The sequence below is a fragment of the Elaeis guineensis genome, chromosome 10 (genome assembly GCF_000442705.2).
Source record: "Elaeis guineensis isolate ETL-2024a chromosome 10, EG11, whole genome shotgun sequence".
Lineage (NCBI taxonomy): Eukaryota > Viridiplantae > Streptophyta > Magnoliopsida > Arecales > Arecaceae > Elaeis > Elaeis guineensis.
Window position 1 is genome coordinate 20,024,872 of NC_026002.2, and position 21,762 is coordinate 20,046,633.

Sequence of the window (21,762 nt, forward strand, 5' to 3'; positions counted from 1 at the left end):
CATGGGTTGATTCTGACAACCCACGGCGATTTGACAGTCCACGGCGATTTGACAGCCCTCGACGATTTGACACCTCTCCAGTTGTCTGCACCATTAATGACGGGATCACGCCGCATTCTACTATAAAAAGGGATAAGGCAACAGTCTTGGTAAGCTCTCTCTGACGCTCCCTCCAGCTCCCAAGTTTACCCGAGCCCTCTCGAGCTGGGTCTCTGATTTTCTACTGTTGCCTAGTCTCTCTCTGACTTGACCGTCGGATAGTCCCCGCCGGAGGCATCTCCGGTTTGTGAAGACTTCTCTTGCAGGTGCGCGACATCGACGATCGAAAGACGGGGGATTGGCCGCAACACCTACTATAAATTTTGCAAACACAACTGCTAGACAGTCTGTAAAGACATGCCATATTTAAAATTCGCCCAGCTCTCGTGTAAGTCTTAGCATAGCTCTCAATTAATTGAAAAATTCTGAGTACAGATAATCTCAATAAAAGACGATGACCAAGATTACCCTAATGTTTCCTGCGCAACTCCATACCTCAATCCGCTCAACATATTTTCTTTCTTGCTTTTTCTTAGCAGAGGTTTGGTTGTACTTCTTTCCATGTGTCCACATCGTATATCAACTGCCACATGAAGAAGGGTTCCTCGAATAGATCGGAAAACATCACTTGCATCTGCATGCTAGTTGAGATTCCTTGGTTCTAACTCGTGCATTTGGTATCTCAGGAGGGAGGGATAATAGAATCTTTAAAGCACAAGTTCAATAACTACAAACTTTCTGACCTTAATTATTGGAGCTTTTCTTAATTGGACAGGCTAGCTCAATTCTAAGCAAGCAAAATGCCTGGCCGCAGTTTATGATTCGTCCTTTCACCATTGCTAACCTCTGCAACTCCTTTACTCCTTAATTCTTCCATCGAAATCGGGCGCTTGTATTGCACTCGCATCACCCCTCACGCTCTATATGCTACAGCAAGCAAACATCTGGCCCAAGTCCAATGGTCCGGATATCACCGGTCAGTTTCCCTATGGTCTATGGTATATCAAGGAAATATCTGGCACAGGTCAGGCGATCGGGGTCAGTTTCCTCAGTCCGAAGAATCTGAAAATTGTTTTGGATCCACTCTTTGATTGATAAATGTTATAAAATAAATAATTAAATTTTTTATTAATTAATTTATCTATATTTTTATATTTTTTAAAATAAATAAATTATTTTTTATAAATAATATTTATTCATAAAATAAAAAAAATCTTATTCACCTGTGCCTAAACTATTTTCCCGTCAGTTAATAAAATAATTATTTTAATATTATTTTTAAAATACCACATCTTCATTTTAATATCTCAATCATTTAATATCCAATAACTCAATCATTTTTTTTAATTAAAAAATATAAAATATGTTATAAAAAATATAATTAAAGTTTAATAATTTATTTTAAAAAAATTAAAAAAACATGAATAATAGGTTTTAAAACTACTTTCTCAGGATATAAATATATTATTTTTTATCTGAAAAAAAATTTTAACTAAATTTTTTATCCACAGAGAACGGCCGCTCATTTGAAAGCATCCTTCCCTAAAACCCTCGTCCCACTCCTATCTATAAAATCGGGCAAAGCAGGGTAACGAGGTGGAGGTTTGTAAGGCCATTCGTTTAGAAGCCGGCCTTATCGAGTCCCCCCACCTCTTCATCCTCTTCCTCTCTCCTTCTATATTTCTTCTTCCCCATCCTGCTCCTCCTCCACAGCGAGAGCTTCTTATCGAACTCCATTTGGTACTCGAGGAGCGGGGGTTACTGAGAGCGCCTCTCTCTCTCTCTCTCTCTTGCTCGCTCACTCTCTTCCTGCCCTGCTTGGTTCCTAGAGCGGCCATAGAATCCCTAGCAGAGCTGGCCATGGCCTCCATCGTCGGTGTCTCGTCCCTATACCGGAGCCCCTGTCTAGAGCTCCCCAAGAGGGCGCTCCCATACCTATCCCCCTCCTCCGAGAAGCCCCCCTTCTGCGGTCTGAGGGCTTCCGCCACGACCAGGGGATGCTGCTGCTCCCTGCGCAGCTCGAGACCGACTGCAGCGCCTCCCCGTCTGCTCGTCCCCTCGGCTGTGGCTTCGCCTAACTCGGTCCTGAGCGAGGAGGCGTTCAAGGGGCTCGGCGACTTCTCCAAGTCATCTCTGGATGGGGAGGAGGGCGAGGAGGAGTACTACGGCTCGGAGGAGGAGGAGGAGGAGGACGCGGAAGGCTCCGCCGTCGGGAGCGAGGAAGAACTCGCCATCGCCAATCTAGGGTTGCCAGAGCAGCTCGTGAGTACCCTCGAGAAGCGTGGGATTACTCACCTCTTTCCCATTCAGGTAACGCGAAGGATGTAAATTGCGTATCAGAAAAATTACTGTTATATTTTTTAGTGGGTAACTCTCGAACATCGCAACTGGTGCATGATGCTCTGAAGTCCTTTTGACATCATCTATGTGTTTATCGGCATCGATTCATCATCGCAAGCACTCACAACACGTCATCTCTTGATATTGGATTTTGCATGTAATATAACATTATAAAAGATGGCCATTCCGTTGGTCTGAATGCCTGCTGAGATCGACGGTTGTGGTAAGCTACAAGAACATATTGATTTCGTTTGTGGGATACTACGTTATCTGCCTTTCCCCGTAACATGGTATTGCTGGTTGCCATAATTTTATTACTTCTGATTTATCTATTTTAGGATTGACTGATACACTCCCGTAGCTAGATAGATGGATGTTGTGATATTTGCATCTGCTACCGTTATTCCTCACATGTTCTAGCTGTTTCTCTTAGAGGGCTGTGCTGCTTCCTGCTCTTGAAAGCCGAGATCTCATTGCACGGGCAAAGACGGGGACAGGGAAGACACTGGCTTTTGGAATTCCCATCATTAAACGACTCACAGAGGATAATGATGACCGAAGAATCTCGAGGTTTTGGTCTTATTCCCCCTTTGCTTTGCAGCTGTACATTATCTTGCATGGAGGACTTGCTTTTGTTCTTATTTCTTGTTTACTTATTTGCTTTGTCTGTAGGCGAGGTCGTCTTCCTCGGGTTCTGGTTCTAGCACCAACTAGAGAGTTGGCCAAGCAAGTGGAGAAGGAAATTAAAGAGTCAGCACCATATCTTGGCACTGTCTGTGTCTATGGAGGAGTCTCTTATAACATCCAGCAAAATGCACTGGCTCGTGGTGTTGATGTGGTAGTGGGGACTCCTGGTCGAATTATCGACCTGATCAACAGCAACAGCCTTCAATTGGGAGAAGTTAAGTATTTGGTCCTTGATGAGGCTGATCAGATGCTAGCTGTTGGATTTGAGGAGGATGTGGAAGTGATATTGGAAAAACTGCCATCAGATCGTCAAAGCATGCTATTTTCTGCAACAATGCCCGGTTGGGTGAAAAAGTTGGCCAGGAGATATCTAAATGATCCCCTGACAATCGACTTGGTAAGCCTTCTGGTGCTTATTGATTTGTTTTATAGTGATTTTCTACCCTCTGCTTGTTTTCATTCCTGATGATTTCCTTCCATCCTCAACATCAGATGTGGAACCAGGTTCAGACACAAATTTGTTTTTGTAATTTAAGCTTCGCATGAACCCTATCAGTAATTGTTTAAAGACAAAAATAATGCATGTGTTATCTAAATGCTTGCTTATACATGACTAGAAGAGTGGTAAAAAAAAAAAAAAAAAAAACTTTTGGGTTTTTGTTGGATAATTTCAATTGTAAGAACAGGAAGGTGATTACAATGTTTTGTAATCATGGGTGTTGGTACGCCGTTGTGCCAAAATGCATTGCATGTTGTTTAAGAGATGTAGCTCTTAGACAGATAAATATTTGTAATGCATCATAAAACCATCCTCATACAGATAAAAGAATTTTGTGTTGGTTGCATGAAATTGCATTATTTGTATTGATCAAGTATGTGTTCCTGTTATAAATTTAAAAATTTCTTTCCATCTCAAGTAATAGATTAGCGATCTTGGAATACTTGAATGATCATGGACATGCTGGCTTTCTGCAAAATGCATCTCATGATGGTCAGATTCTGTTTGGAAGTTATGGTGTGAAAAGCTTTGGCAACTAAGCATGTTAGTTTTTCTCTTGTGAATGTTTGTTGACAATTCTAGGCTGGTAACTGTAAAAGAGTAAAGCATGCGCTCATGGACTTGGATATAGGGAAGAGAAATTGGAGGAATCTGCTAAAGGAACACATTTCCATGGATGGGTTTATTTAGCCTGGAGCTGTTATAGCTTTTTGTAATCAGTAATGGCTTATTCTAAACAACGTTGGCTCATTCAGCCAACAAAGGACTATGTAGTCGCACATCACAATTTGTGCTTCTTTTCTTTCTTTTTCCCTATCATTTTGTGTTCTTTTAATGACAAAATATTGTTCAAATAAGCTACAACATGTTCATCATAAAATAATGATATGTAATTTGAACTTGGTAGTTTGTGATTTTGTATTGTATGTTGGCTTAGGTTATACACCATTTGATTCATTGAATGCAGCTAAAATTTATTAGAACTGAAATATATGAAATGCTAGAACCTGAAAGTGTTTCTTCTCTTGGTTTTTCGAAGTTGATCAAATGGTTCAATCAAGAGTTCATGGTTCTCTATTCCTTGACATCTTTACCTCCAAAACTCTGGTTTTAACAACATTTTGTCTTATTACTTCTTAAGTTGGTTAGCCGCTGCTTGGTATTTCCGTACCTGGCAATGGCTGAAGCTATACTATTATGTAGTTGAAACACATTTGGATGTCTAATTTAGTAGATTCTGACAAGCATTGGATTGCATGAGGATTTTGAAGATTCTTGGCTTCTTTCATACAGGATTCAAGTTTAAAGAACAAGACATAATTTGAATGTAAAATTTCAGCTGTTTTTCATATCTGTGTATCTTTTCTAGGATGGGTATTATGATACTGTAATTGTACTATACACACCCTGTTCATGTGATGCAATAGTTATGGCTTATTGTTATTTATATGCATTCATGTGTCCAGAAGTACACACTTAATACATATGTGCCTATGTTTCACTTGCTTATAGAATCTTTGTCTATCTTTGTTTAGTTGTGCACCATAAAACATTCTTAATTCTTTTTGTGTTTCTATACTTTTCATTTAGGTTGGTGATCAAGATGAAAAGCTAGCAGAAGGAATTAAACTTTATGCCATTCCAACAACTGCGACTTCAAAGCGTACAATCCTTAGTGACCTAGTCACGGTATGTCTAAAGTTGCTAAGATTGACGGTTTGTGCTCATGTCATTCATGTTAGCTTTCCTGTATGGGTTCAGTTTTATCATATGCTAGATGAGATGGTCATCTTAGTTATGCTTTACTCATCAATTAGGAATAATTAACTTTTTTTTTTTGATTCTAATGAATAATTAACTCATTGTGATCTTGCTTGTAGATATGCAGGTTCTCTATTTTCATGTTTAATGTTGAGAGATGCACTTGGCACTTATTTCTTGATAACCCTTATTTTGAGCAGTGTTTGGAAAGATTTAGGGATTTAGTTTATCACACTATCTATAAAACATATTACATTATTAGACTGTAGTAGGTCCTGTCCTCTTAGTCTTTCTTATTGATTGGTTAATCGTATGATATAACTTCTATTGGATTTTTTACAGGTGCTAGTGTACGTGGATTTCAGAACTTTTCTAAATTCAAATCGTAGCGGAAAAATCAGATTAAAATACTTTTAATCTAAGTATGCATTCATTATATGAAAGCATCTATGGATCTAGTTCATATGCTGAAATTAATATAAACTGATGTTACGATGAATGAAGAAAGCCTGTAATCAATTCACATTCCTGAATCGCTTTTCCTTTTGCTTCAAATTTGCAACTGGAGTTGAATTCAATTCAATTCATGAATCTGGGGTTGATCAGTCTCTGAATCAGCAGCACAAGCGTTTTATCTCTATGGTATCCACAAAGCCGACCTCAATTGTTTTCTCTTGGATCCTGCTTGCTTGAACCAAAAATCTGAATAGACTTAAATCAAATCTGGTAGTGAGACATACCATGATCTCTATCATAAGTATCACTGAAACCTCTTTTAGTGGGTTGGGATAGTTCCACTCTTACTCGATAAGGATCATTGATCCAAAACGATCTTTTGAGTTCTTACAATTCATCAGTGACATCTAGCAATATGTAGTGGCAATTCAGCAGAATCGAAATAGAACTTTTATGTGTAGTTAATGTATGATACGGTCTCTCTATCGTAAGTTCCGACTAGATGGTAGGTCATAGATAAATCATCATGATAGATCCGATCAGCTCAAGTCCAATATTGATTCTAAATGAAAATTCTTTTCATCAATCACACTGCTATAACCATAGACTTGTGGACTCAGCTTCTTAAATCTCATAGGACTAGTTTCTATCAAGGTCGATAGATTTCATCTAAATGCACACATTACTCGGACAGCTCAACCAACTGAAGCTAACATCCACTACAAAATTCATAATTGAATTAATGCTAATGTGTGCCAAACTACAGCAGTTTTACTATGAGCAACTGTGACACCGCAGGTCAAAGGACCAGTCACACAACTACAGCATCGAGATGATCACTGACGATTGGATAGAAATCTATGTGATCTCTCGTATAGTCGTGCTTAGTACTAGTTGTTCTCTAACAACTAGCCGTACTACTTGCTTAATGTCTCTATACCGTATACTAGAGATTCATCTATCTCGAAGAAAGAGAATCATGCACCGGTCTATGTGGATCGATCATCGTCCCCGTGACTATCCTATAATCGGGAGCAATTTAAGAATCGATCATATATGGCTCTAATTTTCAACACTTGAGAATATGTATCGTAACATCAATTCCTATGACGATTCAATGACACATAACACTTGAATGGAAAAAGAAAACTTGCTCTTTACTGATTAAATCAATAGTTTAAAGTATAAATTTGTGTCATAGAATGAACAATGTATCAGCCAACAATTGATTTATAGGACATACATCTAACAGCTTCTTTGCTAATTCATTTGCTCCACAAACCTCTACCAAATGCTGCTTATGGATCTATCATGTTTTGTTTAATTTTAACTGCCCAATCAGCTTATGTGGTTGTTAGGCTTCTTAGAAAGTGCCCAGTTGTTGAGGGAATACTCCATGGAGGCCAGTAAGAGTTCCTGGAGAATACATTGCCAAAGCAATCTCTCCATCTCTCTCTTTCACACACACACACACACACAAATGCACACACACACAGATAGATAGAGAGAGAGAGAGATGCATGCTCGCATTTATATACTCATGGATTTGTGCACATGCATACTTGTGCATGTACACATTTTTTGATAGTTTGTATGGATACCGATTTGCTTCCTGGAACCATTTTGCACAGTTTTCTGTTTGGTACTCAGTCACCATGAGAAAAGTTGAATTTTCTTTTCTCGCGAGAGGAATCTCTTGTCTTTTTTCATTTCTCTTTTAACTAACAGTATAATAAACTGCTGACTTCTTACTTTTACAGGTATATGCAAAGGGTGGGAAGACGATTGTTTTCACTCAAACAAAACGCGATGCTGATGAGGTATCCATGGCTTTGACTAATAGTATTGCATCTGAGGCACTTCATGGGGACATATCTCAACATCAGAGGGAGAGAACATTGAGTGGTTTTCGCCAAGGAAAGTTTACTGTGCTTGTTGCAACTGATGTTGCTGCTCGTGGTCTTGACATACCAAATGTTGATCTGGTAGGTTTGCTAAATAGTCTCACTTTGGCTGTTTGCTATAGCTGTATGTGTAATATCAATTGTATTCTAATGATGCTAATGAAGGATTATTATTTTTTTCCCTGTTGAGCTCAGAAAAAAGGTGCAAGCTTACCAATTTGACATTTTATAGATAGTTTCATTGCATTTATTCAACTGGTGATTTGAAAACCTTCATTAGCTGGTCTGGGGTAGTTATGTTACGTGAGCTAATTTTAAGGTTATGCATATCAAGTTTTCAGCACTCAGCTGTAAATTCTTTCCATTTGCTTGTTTTACTGTATGTTTAATATCTATTTTCACTTTGATTAGCAGGCTAATCAACTATTGGAGGACCCAGATCAATCAACTTTTAATACCTTAATGATTTTTTTGTCAACCAATGATTGCTTTACTTTGACATTTTAACATTAAGTCATGAGTTTTGTTTAATAAACTCAATGCTTTAAGATTATACACTGCAAGCATTTAATTATTTTTGAAGACAGCCAGGGTCAGCCGATATATATTAAGTCTCCATTTGCATGCAGCCACTATACTTTTCTCTATAAAAATATACTATTAAGTGTTTTAAGAATTTGTCTTCACTTTTGCAGATTATTCATTATGAATTGCCAAATGACCCGGAAACCTTTGTCCATCGTTCTGGTCGTACTGGGCGTGCTGGAAAAGAAGGCACGACCATCTTGATGTTTACTAGCAGCCAGAGGAGAACTGTTAGATCACTTGAGCGTGATGTTGGATGCAAGTTTGAATTTATAAGCCCGCCACTGATGCAAGAGGTGTTGGAGTCATCAGCGGAGCAAGTTGTTGCTACTCTGCAGGGTGTCCATCCTGAGTCAATACAGCACTTCCTTCCAACAGCTCAAAGATTGACACAAGAACTAGGAACAAATGCTCTTGCTGCTGCATTGGCACATTTGAGTGGATTTTCTCAACCACCTTCATCTCGTTCTCTTATCAGTCATGAGCAGGTAAAAGATAATCATGTTTTGGGTTTTTGATAATTTCTTGGATTTACCTGTATTTCTTTCCATTTAACAGAAAAAATGCACGATCTCTGTCATGGTGCAGCATGCTTTTCCATCCAGTCCAATTAGTACTAAATAGACATTACTACTTTTTTGCATATTCTTAACCAGTAAAGTTGACTTAGAACTGGCTCGACTTGATTCAACAATTGGTTCTTATTGAATCATCCAGATCCAAACTCTATGAGATCAGGCTACAGACTATTCTTTGCACTGTACCATCCTATATGAGCATAATGGTACATGGTGCCTATATGCCATGCAAAATAGCAATCTATATACTGAAGTATCATGCATTTGTAAAAATTTAATTATATCTTCATGTTTTCTGCAAAATTTTAGCTTGAGCTGTCCTATCATTTGCAGGGTTGGGTGACATTACAGTTAACACGTGAACAAGGATACTCAAGAGGGTTCTTTTCTCCAAGATCTGTTACTGGGTTTCTTTCTGATGTTTATCCTGCTGCTGCTGATGAAGTTGGCAAAATTTACTTGATTGCAGATGAAAGGGTTTGTATTATACTAGAGAGCAATTTACTCCTTTTGCCTTTTCTTGCTTCTAATATATGCTGCTGGCTTTTGTCTTCCTCAGTTTCTACTACATAATTGATAAAGCAGATCCAAGCTGATAATCTTCATCATCTTTCAAACTTTTAATACATAATTTTCACTAAATCAACAAAATGTGAGCTTCAGTTATGCATAGTAGGATTGCATGTTGATGCACTGACCCATTTTGCTGGAAAAGATATGAGCACTTTCGCAGTAAGTCTTGTCATATGTTAATACGCTGCTATTGTGATATCTGTCATCACTTTATTCAATCGAATCTTTCATTATTAACATTGTGCATTAATCCTTTAAAATTATGCATGTGTGGTGAAATGGCTACTGTCTTGTTTTACCTCTATCTTTTGAGCTCATGAGCTCACAGCATGAACATATTAGTATCTTTTAAAATCTCATTAATATATTATTTTCTTTCAAATTACCATCATCCAATCGTGATGAACTTCATTTGTTTATGCAATCTCTATTGCCTGTTTACCATATCAGGTTCAAGGAGCAGTTTTTGATTTACCTGAGGAAATTGCGAAAGAATTACTGAATAAGCAGCTGCCTCCGGGTAATACCATATCCAAGATCATGAAGGTAGGCTTTTAGTTTTATCCTCCTGTAAGCAGCTTTGCCGATATCTGTGTTCGAATTTCTACACAAAAGGTGTCTATGCCAAGGATTCGTTGATGCCTATATCCGCTAGCATCCAAAACTGTTTTTAAAGTCTTTTACTGAATTTATTTGGAATGGATTAATAGCTATAATTGAATAAATAATTGTTCAATGCTATTATGAGGGTAAATGATTTCTATATTTGATTGTCACTTGTCACAGATTAAGATATTGTTTTATAACTGACATAAAGTTCTGAAGCAAAAAGATATTTTAATCAGATGAAGTGTGAAAATATCATATGATGACTGTAATTCCTGTTACATAACATCTGCTATAACAGGATATTGCCTTAATAATGAGTCCTGTTTGTTTATTTGTTTGTTTGTTGCCTGTTTTCAAAACCAATATAATTTCTGTTATAAAGTTATCATGGCTGTTGTTCAAATCATGATTAGTTCTGGGATAAATTAGATAGTGTGAGATCTGGTTGGATTTTCTTGATAATTGGATATAAACCATTGGCAATGAAATCTTATTGATGATGAAAAAGCTCCTTAAGTGCCTGGATTTGTGAATACCTTTCGATAAGTTTTTAAGCTTCTTTGGTATAATATTTGATTTTTAGAGCCCCCTGAAATTAAGTCAAAAGTTGTATATTCTGATATCATCAGTCTGAAGAAAAGAGTTTAATTCTTCATGCTTGCCTTGTTATTTGCTCTTGTCTTGGCTTTAATCTTTGGGTCTTGTGAGACTGGTCACTCATAATATATTACTGGGGATGGATTTGACATTCTAATTGCTTTAGCTTGAATGAAGGAGCCTAATTCTTGTTATATTTCTCATTCTTTGTTGTTTTCTTTGTTTGTTGTTTTGGTCTTTTCACACTATAGTCATGATAGACTAGGTGTCTGTCAGTTGGGTTCTGGGGACATGCTTTTATCTTGTGTATTTACGTTCTTGCAGTTGCCTGCCTTGCAAGATGATGGTCCTCCAACCGATAATTATGGCCGATTTTCTAATCGGGATCGGGGTTCCAGAGGTGGCTCTAGGGAGCGAGGTCACAGAAGTTCCAGAAACTGGGGTAGCCGGGACTATGATAGTGATGATGGATTTCGGCGTGGTGGCAGGAGCTACAGAACTGATAATAGCTGGTCTAGGTCATCCAGAGGGAGCAATGATGATTGGCTGATCGGTGGTAGAAGATCTGGCCGGTCATCATCCTTTGGAAGCAGGGACAGGTAAACTGCTCCACATTTCTTATAGGTAGTGATAATTTTCTAAAATTCAAGGTCAATTCATTTAAAATTTTCTTTGAACATTGGAGCAAAGTTCTCTAATTTAGAAACTGCAAACCACCAGTTTATACAAATCTTTCTTTAAGAATCAGATGGCTTTATGTGTATTTATGATGGCTGTGTGAGTTATTCAGCAGTTCAATCTTTTTGAGATGTACTTGGCCAAATAAATTTTGCAAAACTAATTGACTAGCACTACCATATGGTGTTATACTGAAATATCAGTAAATATTTGTTTTTTCATGAATCTTTATGTGTTCTCTCTAATATATTCAAGGTCATATATTTACAACCTTTTATGATAACGCACTCTTTTAACCTGTCATAGCAGATTTCCATCAATTTCCTGGTTCTTTGTTTGCTGGCCACTGTTGTTGTTGGATACCCTCCAATCTCATACATGTGATTACTTGCATTCACCGGCATGAAGCAGTGAGTTGTCATGCAAGCGAATGGTGATACTGACTTTGAATAATTAACCATTATTTTCTGATTTTCCTTTGGTGAATCTTTCTAAACTGTCCTGGTTGTTATTTTTAAACTTTCATGAATTTGAACCATGGAAACCACTAAATCTACGTCATTTAGAAGAGGTTATGAAACTCACATTAAAATATAAATGGAAATGTTGCTTCTGGCAGATGTTCCCTGGTTAGCAGGTTCAGATTACAAACCTGTATCAGGTGGACATTGGTCTTCGGGTCCTGGACTTCTGCTTGTAGCAATGCATTTTAATTTTGTGGCTTTTGGACATTGTACAATAGAACAATGCAATAACTATTGCTCAGATGTTGCTTCTGTAGCCTGAATGTTGGCTTTCGTAGGGTCTCTATCTTTATACCTTGACTTCCTTGCTGTACTGTAGACAGACATGATCATTGATGTAATTTCAATCCTTTCATGGTTGCTTTTCGCTCTCTATGCAAATTTTTTAAATTTCGTCTTTGTAATGTAACAGAGGCTTTGGGGGTGCGTGCTTCAATTGTGGGAGAACTGGGCACCGAGCATCAGAATGTCCAAACAACTAGCTAGTTGACATCTCAGCTATTGAATTTTGGTTGCTCTCATTCTATCCTGGTCTACAAGAGTTGCATAAGACTACGTGGTGGGCAAATCAGTATATCCTTCCTGTTGCTTCATAAAATTGCAATTTATACCGTGCAAGATCTGACTGGACGCCAATGGGTTAAGAGGAGGTTGTTGCCATGTTTATTCAGTACTTCGTGAAAGGGTGGGCATTAAGGGCGTTAACACTAACTTCCTTTCTGCCGCCTCTTTTTATTTTTTATTTTGTTTCCTTTATCTTTTGGGTGGTGGTTTTGTTGGAGTGGTGTGTTTTCCGCACGCATGGGGTGGGGTGTTTTCAAGGTTTTTATCTGTGGAATACTCAAACAAAGAGCAAGTGCATCACGACTTGTGGATCATAGTATAGTGGTCTATCTTTTGTCAATATCATATTGTTATCATGTTATTGATATTGTTGGGCATGCCAGAGTCGGCAAGGTGCTTATATTTTTCTTGGTCAGTGCCATGCATGAGGATCCAGGTAATGCAAATTCTGTGCATGATCCTTGCAGTTAAACTGCATATCAAGAATTTCGGAAATCGCACAGCTATTTATGCGGCAAAGGTGTCAGAGGTCAATTTAATCCACAGACTAGACAGGGATGGCAATGGATAAGATTTGAATCAGGTATTATACTTTTCATCTTTAAATTCAAACTTAATATTTTATATTCAATTCTATTCGATATCCGAAAAAGAGGTATCCATCCTCGAATCTAATAGGTTCAGAGATATTTATAGATAATTTATTTTTTTATATTCAATCCATATCCATTCTATATCTATTTCATATGAAAAATAATAAATAATTAAAATAATTTTATGTATATTATCAATCAAAATAAAATTATCAATTCAACATAGAACATCATTTATAAGTTCAGATTTATAAAAATAAATATAAAAATAAAATTATAATATAATATAGAATATATGAATATTTAAAATAATTTATATATATTATCAATCAAAATAAAATTATCAAAATAAAATTATAAATATATATATTTGGATATGGATTTGGATATTATCTATATTCGTAGGTTCGGATCGGATTTGAATAGAAAGTAGCATTATCTATATTTATTTATATTTGTATTGTAATTTTTAAATTTTATTCAAATTTAAATTTAAATTTGATTAAATTTTATTTTTTAAATTTGATCGAATTTGGATAGGATGCATATTCAGTAGGTTGGATCGATTTTGTCATTCTTAAAACTAGATTTATGGCAAACCAAGAGGATCCACGCTTGGTCAGCTTTTTATTTAGAAAGCATAAGATTTTGTTACCGTGGGTTCTTATTTTGAGTAATCAACTGCATCGATATAAGAGAAGCTTTTAATCAAATATTTAAAAGGGATGCATGGGTAATGCTAGGCTAACACTTGCTCATAAGTGAACTATAAAAAGGTGAACGCAAATGGCATATTATATCTGAAATATAATAATAATTAAAAAAAGATAGAAATGGTAGATAACTTAAAAATGAAGGGAAAAAGATACAAAAAAAAGCTGGGCGAATTCATTAGAAGATCTTATCGAAAAATCGCAATTAATATTGCAAAGGAATTTTTTGCAACTACAAATTGCGAAATCAATGACATGGCAAAGATGATGCGGTGCACTGTCGGAGTTCGACTATGTGTCAGTTCTCAAGCAGTGGGATGGCATATATTGCATATCAGATTTGGCTTTTTAGAAACACCTTCATCTTCGAGACTGAGGTTATGACTGTGTATCGGGTGTTGGAGAGAGCTTGCTGTCTTGCAGAGGAATACTATCGTTACTGGACAGCCTTTTAGTAGCTTGAGGTTCTGAAACTCTCTTGCAGTATATGCAGCGACGACCCATAGGGTTCTTCTTATTTCCTAGGAGCCTCTCCTTTGGAGTTCATCAAGATCAATTTTGATAGCAGTGTTAGAGATGGCAGAAATGGTGCGAGCTACATCATCCAGGATCCGGATGGTAGGCTGCTTACTACTGAGGGCTCTCCCCTTTTTGAGTCTTCGATTTCTGAAGCGGAGCTCCGGGCTGTCTAGGCAGGCATCATTTGTGCACGTTAGGAGTTACATGCGAAGAGAATTTTTGTGGAGGTTGATTCTGCTATGGTCATTGGTTGGATCCAGGATGACATGAAGCACATGCAAGTTCATCCACTCCTTTGTGATAACTGGGAGTCCCTCCGTCAGTGCTCCGCGATAGTTGTTCGTCATGTCTATCGGCAGGCGAACAATATCGCAAATTGGGTGGTTTCCTTTATTGCTGATCACACTGGAGATTGGTTATAGCATCAAAGAGATGAATATCCTTGAATATTATGTGACATCTTGTATTTTGACTCATTGGATTGCTCTCACGTTAGAAGAAAAAAGATATTTTTCAAAAATGACCATTGTATTTTTATTTTTCAGAGAAAAGATATAGATTCTTTTTTAGTTGCATAAGTAGCCATTTTTTCGTTTTCCGGATTGAAATGCTCCGCAGCGCGCCATTCCACTTTACTCGGTGTAAAGAGAGAAAATGGTGGACGATCACGGCAGCCTTTTCATTGATGGGAAGGGTATGGATGTCTTTAGCCAAGTCATGCAACCATGCGAGTAAGCTACCGGTATCTGAAATCATACTGGTGCCCTTCATCTTGAGCTTTAAGACTTTGCTCACCGAGGCATCGCTTTCTCGGAGGAGATAGCTGGGCTATGATTCTAGACTATAAGTTAGCAAGATAAATTAAGATAAACGCAAAGATAAAAAAAATTAACTAATGAATATTTGATTGGCAAGAGATCTCACTATAGAATTATATTTCAATATTTACACAACTAGCTCTGAAACTGTTAAGTAACCATCCACTTCTGTTGCTGACAGCTGGCTAGGTCAGGCCTCCAAATTCTTTTTGCGGTTCCAATAGTTATATCCAATAACTTGCCCTTTCTTTGTTACGGTGACTACTTGTTGCTGCAAAATTTACAAAAAAAATCCACACTCATCAGGAATGTTTTGGAGGAGAATTCTTTGATACTTAAGTTAGTTGGAGTTTTGGAAGCAATAGAGAGAAGAACATGAGTTGGGACAGCGGAGGAAGAGCTCTAGAATGTTTGAGTGTCTTTGCTTGCTTATTTTGGGATCCCTTTCATATTTCTTTTATTTGGAGGTTGAGCTTGTAGGTCGCTAGTTGGAAGTTGTGAGTTTGTTATGCCTAGCTCTGTAGACTATTAGGTCACATTCTTACCTTTTATCATGAGAAGAATATTCTCCACCTCTGAATCGAGATTGTTAGTCATGGTGTCAGGTGCATGCTTCTTCCACACAGCTGGCCAAATTGGTGGTTCTGCGTTTACAGTTGGTGTGATCTCACCATATCATCTTAAGCACGTCTTGATGGAGGATTAGTCCCGATCGACGGATCTCTCCTGCAACATATACCCCCTACTCCTGAGTTCAAAGTAGTCTTTGGACTTTGAGCAAAAGGAGTAATTGTCTTGGTAATTGAATTGCCGACCCGTTTCCTTCTTAGACACGCCTACATTACTGCCTTCGAGAGAAATTCCTCAGGATTAATGATGCATTGTTTTATGACTTGCACTGTCTTTATTAGGAAGGGAGCTTAAGGAGTCGCAGAACGACACTCTCGAGGGAAGAAATCTGGAGATTGCCCCTGGACTTACCTAGGACCAGCCACGTGGTAAGCCATAGTAAGTTTCGAGGCATGCTTCGTAAGTTATCCTACGCAGTTCAATCGGATAAGGGTGCGATGAAAGGCCGCATGATCTATCGCTTCAAGGCTGGTCATGTTGGCAAGATCTGAAGATTTGATGATCGGATCCGTACCATTGATAGCTTCTATAAATAGAACAGCCATCTAGTGGGATTTTCGCCATCTGATCATCAATTACTTTTTTATCACGGTAGTCTTCAAAAACAGATTCTTTTTTTCTTGTCTTGTAGCCATGAAGCCATCGTTGTTATCCACCAAGTCAGCTGTGAAGAAGAAAATGAACTCTTCATGTGTGAAATTCTCATCCAAGAGGACGAGTATCTAGCTGGAGCTTTCCATTTTTGACTTGTGGCATTCTTCGACGGGGATTGGGTCGATCGTAGCTGTGAAGCTGCATATTGTTGCATTGAAGCTGTATCGAGATTTTTCTTTTTTAGGCTGGGCCTTGCCCCCTCTAAAGGGTTGGCAATGCTTGAGGCAGATCCTCCCATATCGAGCTTCTTTTTTGTCAGGCTGGGCCTTGCCCCCTCTGAAGGGTCGACAAGGCTCGGGGCAAATCCTCCCCTACCCGAGGACAGTAGGGGTCCCGTCGGAGTTGTAGTGGAGGTCCCTACCGAAGTTAGGTACAGATGCATTGTGAAGTACAAGCCTCAGCGGACTTTGAAGATGAGCTTGTCGAGGCATTTTCGGCTAGGTTCGTCTAGGGCTTTAAGGATTGTAAGGCTCATCTGAAGAAGATAATTTCGAAATTAGATCTGAGGTGCCTCCACCCCAGCAACAGTGATGAGGAGGTGGGGATATTTTCTTCAGATGAAGATTATGTCTTTATCCTTTTGTACTTACTTTTGATATCTTTGCCTCGACAAAATTCTATAGTAAATTTTTAATTAATAAAAAATATATTTTATTATATTTAACTTTCACATAAAGTCTTTCATTTCTTTGTGATGTTGGTGTGATCGGCTCTTTGCCTTAGTCAAGGGTTCAAATGGCTCGCGTGGATCGATCGAGTTAGTTCCTCGCTTGAGTTGAAATTTTTTTTGATATTGTCCGAAACTTCTGCTTCATCAATATATGGAGAATGAACTTTTAAAAGTTGTGGGCTCGTGCGCATGCCAAGTGTTGAATGCCAATTGGTGCCACGTCGCTTTCATGAATCAAAGAAAATGATTCGTCTTGAGGTTACGTGACAGGGAGCGGTACAGTTTGGAGATTTGGCAGAGCTCACAGTTAATGCTAGTGCCTATTCTCTAGGAAGCACAGCTTCTGAGGCTTTTATATTGACAATATTTGTCTCATAATAGGTGGGGCATTTGAATTCGCTTGGGCTTATATTAGAAGATTTTTCTAACTTGACAGAGCATTATAAGATTTTTCTTATGGATTTTGCTTATGGGATTTTAATTTAGAATTGTCTAAATGAATTGATAAAAAAATTAAAATTTAATTCATAATGGATTATAGTACATCTATATGATTGTTTTGAATATAATATTGGACTCAAGGTTTAATGAAGATGATTGTGCTTCAGGCAAAAGTAGGGATGAAAATCAGAAGTTAATCTTTAACTTTATTTAGAATTTAAAATTTTAAAACTTTTGCATCTGTAGTATAGAGTAATATTTTGATCAAAATTATTTGGTGAATCTAAAAAATTTTGATGGTTTAGATTAAAGTACGTAGTGGAAACATAGTGATCTGAATTATTTTTCACATTGAGCAAAACAGTAATTTGATTTGCAAGATTAGGTGATGAAAGACGTGTTTTTAGGATTAGAGAATAACTTGAAGAATAAGTAATCTTAAATTTTTGAGAATCTATACAAAAAAATTTTGAGGATAAATTTTTTTTTTAGGAATGGAGAATGTCATACCCCAAATCAATCAACCTAGAAATCACATGAATCTTAAGCATGAAAATAAATTTAAAAAGGAAGAAAAAAGATCAGCACATGCTCTGCACATGCTGGGAAAACTGTGTGATGAAAGAACTCCTAAAAGAGTCTTCCTCCTTCGACTCCGACTCCCAATCACGGAAGAAGTCAGATTTCATCCGATCATCCCTCCATCTCTATTTAAAGGGATCAAGTGTTTTGTAGAACTCATCACCACCGACCGCTGAACCTCGTCAGAAAAGCCTTCATCTTCTTCCGAATACCCTTTTCATGTCAGAAGTCAGATTTCATCCGATCTTCCCCTCCATCTCTATTTAAAGGGATCAAGTGTTTTGTAGAACTCATCACCATCGACCACTGAACCTCGTCAGAAAAGCCTGCATCTTCTTCCGAATACTCTCTTCATGTCAACCTTAAATCCTCACTAGAGATGAGGTATGGACTCCTATTTCCTATTTATTTTTCTTCCTAGGTCTTTTCCCATCTCTAGCGAGCCATTGCCAGCTGGATTTCATCGAGAAGCACCAAAAATTGGTTTGGAAACCCTCCCCTGCTTCGGTTTGTTTTTCCATCGATTTCTTTTAAACTTTCTGGCTAGAGTCATGCCAGCGATGACCCACTGTTCTAGGATTTAGAGGGGAGAAACAAATCCCCTATTTCTGTTTCACATGGAACCAAATGAAGAAGAAAGAAAAAAGAAAAAAAAGTAAAAAAAGAAAAAAAAGAAAGAAAAGACAAATGAAAAGAAAAGAAAGAGAGAGTTTCTCTCTCTTCCCTCTCTCTTTCTCTCACTGAAATTATTTCTTTCTTTAATTTCTCTCTCTAAAAAATTTCACTTTCTTTCTCTAGAATTATTTCTTTCTTTATGAAATCTATTTCACTGAGATGGATCAAGTAAAAAATTTTTTTTCTATTTTGATCGAGCTTAGTGAAGGATTCGGATCGTCGAACATTATGCGGGCACCTATCCATACCATCAGATTTGACCTATTTAATCACTATGTAGTCAATTATATCTTAATCTAATTTTGATTAAATGAAGTTATTTGACTGAACTGATCTTGGATCATCAAGCATGTTATTGGCCTCCATCTTGACTTTTATTGGACACTACTAATTTGATCATTCTTGATCAGATAAAGTTAATATGATTGGACTGACCTAAACCTTAGGATATGGCTATCTGGCAATCATATCTTTCTTAATTATCTATATTCTTTCTAATTAGTGAACTTAATTCTGTATAGAGATATAGTTGTCTTGATAGGAAAACATCTAGCAGTGGGATACTGCAATGTGATCTATGAATTGAAGATTTTTTTTAAAAATTTTGAAATTATATGAATTTGTTAGAGTACGTGTGAAGTAAGTAATGTGATGAATTGTATTAATAATGATTTATGAATATGAAGCATGATATAATAGAATACTATTAATGCATTATTGAGGGTATTGATTTCATTATGGAGTTATAATCGATTGATTTTGATTTCAGATAATTTTATATATTATTCAATTGAAATATAAAATTAATTTTATCGAAAAAAAAAGTTTGAATTGAGATGGACTTTAACTTGCAGTATGACTATGTATCGAAATCCTACCAATGAGGATTATATATTGATATATCGATACCCCTACCAGTGGAAGGTTATACACCGATATATCGATACTCTGACAGTGAGAGTTATGTGCTAGTATATCGATATTCTGCCTGTGAAATTGTGCGATGGTACATAAATACCCTGTCAGTGAACGTTATATGTTAGTATATCGACATCCTACCAGTGAGGATTGTGCACTGGTATATCGATATTCTACTAGTGAGAATTCTGCACTGGTACATTAATATTCTTACAGTCGGGGTTGTGCGCTGGTATATCGACACCCTATCGGTAGGGGTTATGTGCTGGTATATGTAATTCTGTCAGTAGAGGTTATGTGCTGGTACATCGATATCTTGCCAGTTAGAGTTATGGACTAGTATATCGGCACCTTACAGTGGGATTGTGTACTAATATATTGACACCCTATTAGTAGAAATTATGCGCTAGTAATTGGTATATCGATATCCTATCAATGATGGTTGTATGCTGGTATATTGACATCCTGCTAGTGGAGATTATATTGTGATATTTTGATTAATTCATGACTATCAAGATGAACCGGATGTTTTGAAAAATATTGATTTATGAATGAAAATAAATTAAAAAATAAATTTTGGAAAGACTGAATTTGGATGGATATTATTTGATTAGTATTGTATATCTTCTATTGATGTATATTGCATGCTTAGTTTTATTATTTTATTATTATTCGATTGATCTAGTTAAAATGTATATTGCTTATTGGATTGTTTAATTTATTATTTTATATTTTATTTTTTATAAATTTAAAGGACTAGCTTAATTTGAGGATTCTATATAAAAGAGCGAAGCGAAATTTAATATTTTTATTTTAAATTAAAATTTATTTAAATTGATAAAAATTATATAATTTTATTTTATAAATATTTAATTTAATTATTTGAATTAAATTAAATATTAATTAATTGAATTTTATTTTGTTGTTCTTTATGATACCGTGATGAGGTATTTTGTATGTTTGTGAAATTTTTTTTTATAAATATATAGTGATTGTCATGATTCTATCCCTGATTTCAGATCGGAGGCATGATCATGAGTCTTATTTGTTTGTTTGGACCGTATTTTCCGGGTTTCACTGGATGGTGTCCTGTAAACTTTGTTACATTTCCATTACACAGCCACCGCCCCGTGTTTTAACCACCGAAAAGGGAAAATAAGGGGAAAAATGCGTGAGCTATTTGGCTTTAGGGCGCGTAGGTAATTTGGATTTTGGAGTAGTGGTTCATTTCTGTTAGAGCCAGGGTGTTTATTATTTATTTATTTTAAGAAAAAAAGAAAGGAGAGACCTAATTGGTAAATACCAACGCGCCCAATTAACAAAAATGCGACCCAAAGGGTCGCCGTCCCGACCGGAAGAGGATAACAAAAGCCGCCTCTCAGTCCTCGCTCTCGAAGGAGGATAATATTTGATAGGTAAAGTCGATCGCTAACACTGCAAGCCCGACGAGAATGGCGGTCTCTTGCTGCCCCCTCTCCTTCTCGCCTCCTCCTCGTCGTCGCGTCGCGCCGATCCAAACCCCACATCTCGTCTCGTCTCTCTCGCCCGACCCTCTCCCGCCTTTCCGTCGTTTCCTCCTTCCTCGGCTCCTCCCTTTCGCTGAGGACCACAATACCGATCGAGGGCCGGGGTTGGAGTGGCGGCGGAAGGGCATCAAGGGTCACTAGGATGAGCATGGAGGCCGGGGTTGGAGTGATGGGGACGAAGCTGGGGATGATGAGCTTCTTCCAGCCCGATGGCACCGTCGTCCCCGTCACGGTTGTCGGCTTCCGCGAGGGCAACATCGTCACCCAGGTCAAGACCGACGCCACCGATGGCTATGACGCCGTCCAGATCGGCTACCGCCGCGTCCGCGACCGCAAGCTCACCGCCCGGAGCTCGGCCACCTCCAGAAGGCCGGCGCCATCCCCATGCGCCATCTCCAGGAGTTCCGCCTTCAGTGCGTCGACGGCTTCGAGCCCGGCCAGCGCCTCCTTGTCGAGGATCTCTTCAAGGAGGGCGACCTGGTCGACGTCTCCGGCAAATCCATCGGCAAGGGATTTCAAGGTAAAACAAACAGCAGGTTAAATTAATCTATTGAAGGGATAGCTTTGGCATCATACACTTATACCGAAATTCTTTCTCAAAAAAATTCCTCTTTCATCGAGCAACCTAA

General features: G+C 37.7%; 2 protein-coding genes across 2 annotated transcripts; both read left to right on the plus strand.

Annotated features, from left to right (window-relative positions):
* Positions 1-1,743: 1,743 nt before the first annotated feature.
* Positions 1,744-12,734, plus strand: LOC105052801 (DEAD-box ATP-dependent RNA helicase 3B, chloroplastic). Its single transcript, XM_010933727.4, has 10 exons — positions 1,744-2,349; positions 2,813-2,949; positions 3,052-3,463; positions 5,156-5,254; positions 7,543-7,767; positions 8,382-8,759; positions 9,183-9,326; positions 9,873-9,968; positions 10,953-11,227; positions 12,243-12,734. The coding sequence occupies exons 1-10, from the start codon at positions 1,900-1,902 to the stop codon at positions 12,310-12,312; spliced, it is 2,286 nt and encodes a 761-aa protein (XP_010932029.3). The 5' UTR covers positions 1,744-1,899; the 3' UTR covers positions 12,313-12,734.
* Positions 12,735-21,143: 8,409 nt separating this feature from the next.
* On the plus strand, positions 21,144-21,694 carry LOC140851958 (large ribosomal subunit protein uL3c-like). Its single transcript, XM_073244421.1, is given in 2 exon segments — positions 21,144-21,471; positions 21,474-21,694. Coding segments are annotated over 2 exon segments (402 nt in total). The 5' UTR covers positions 21,144-21,275; the 3' UTR covers positions 21,680-21,694.
* Positions 21,695-21,762: the final 68 nt, after the last annotated feature.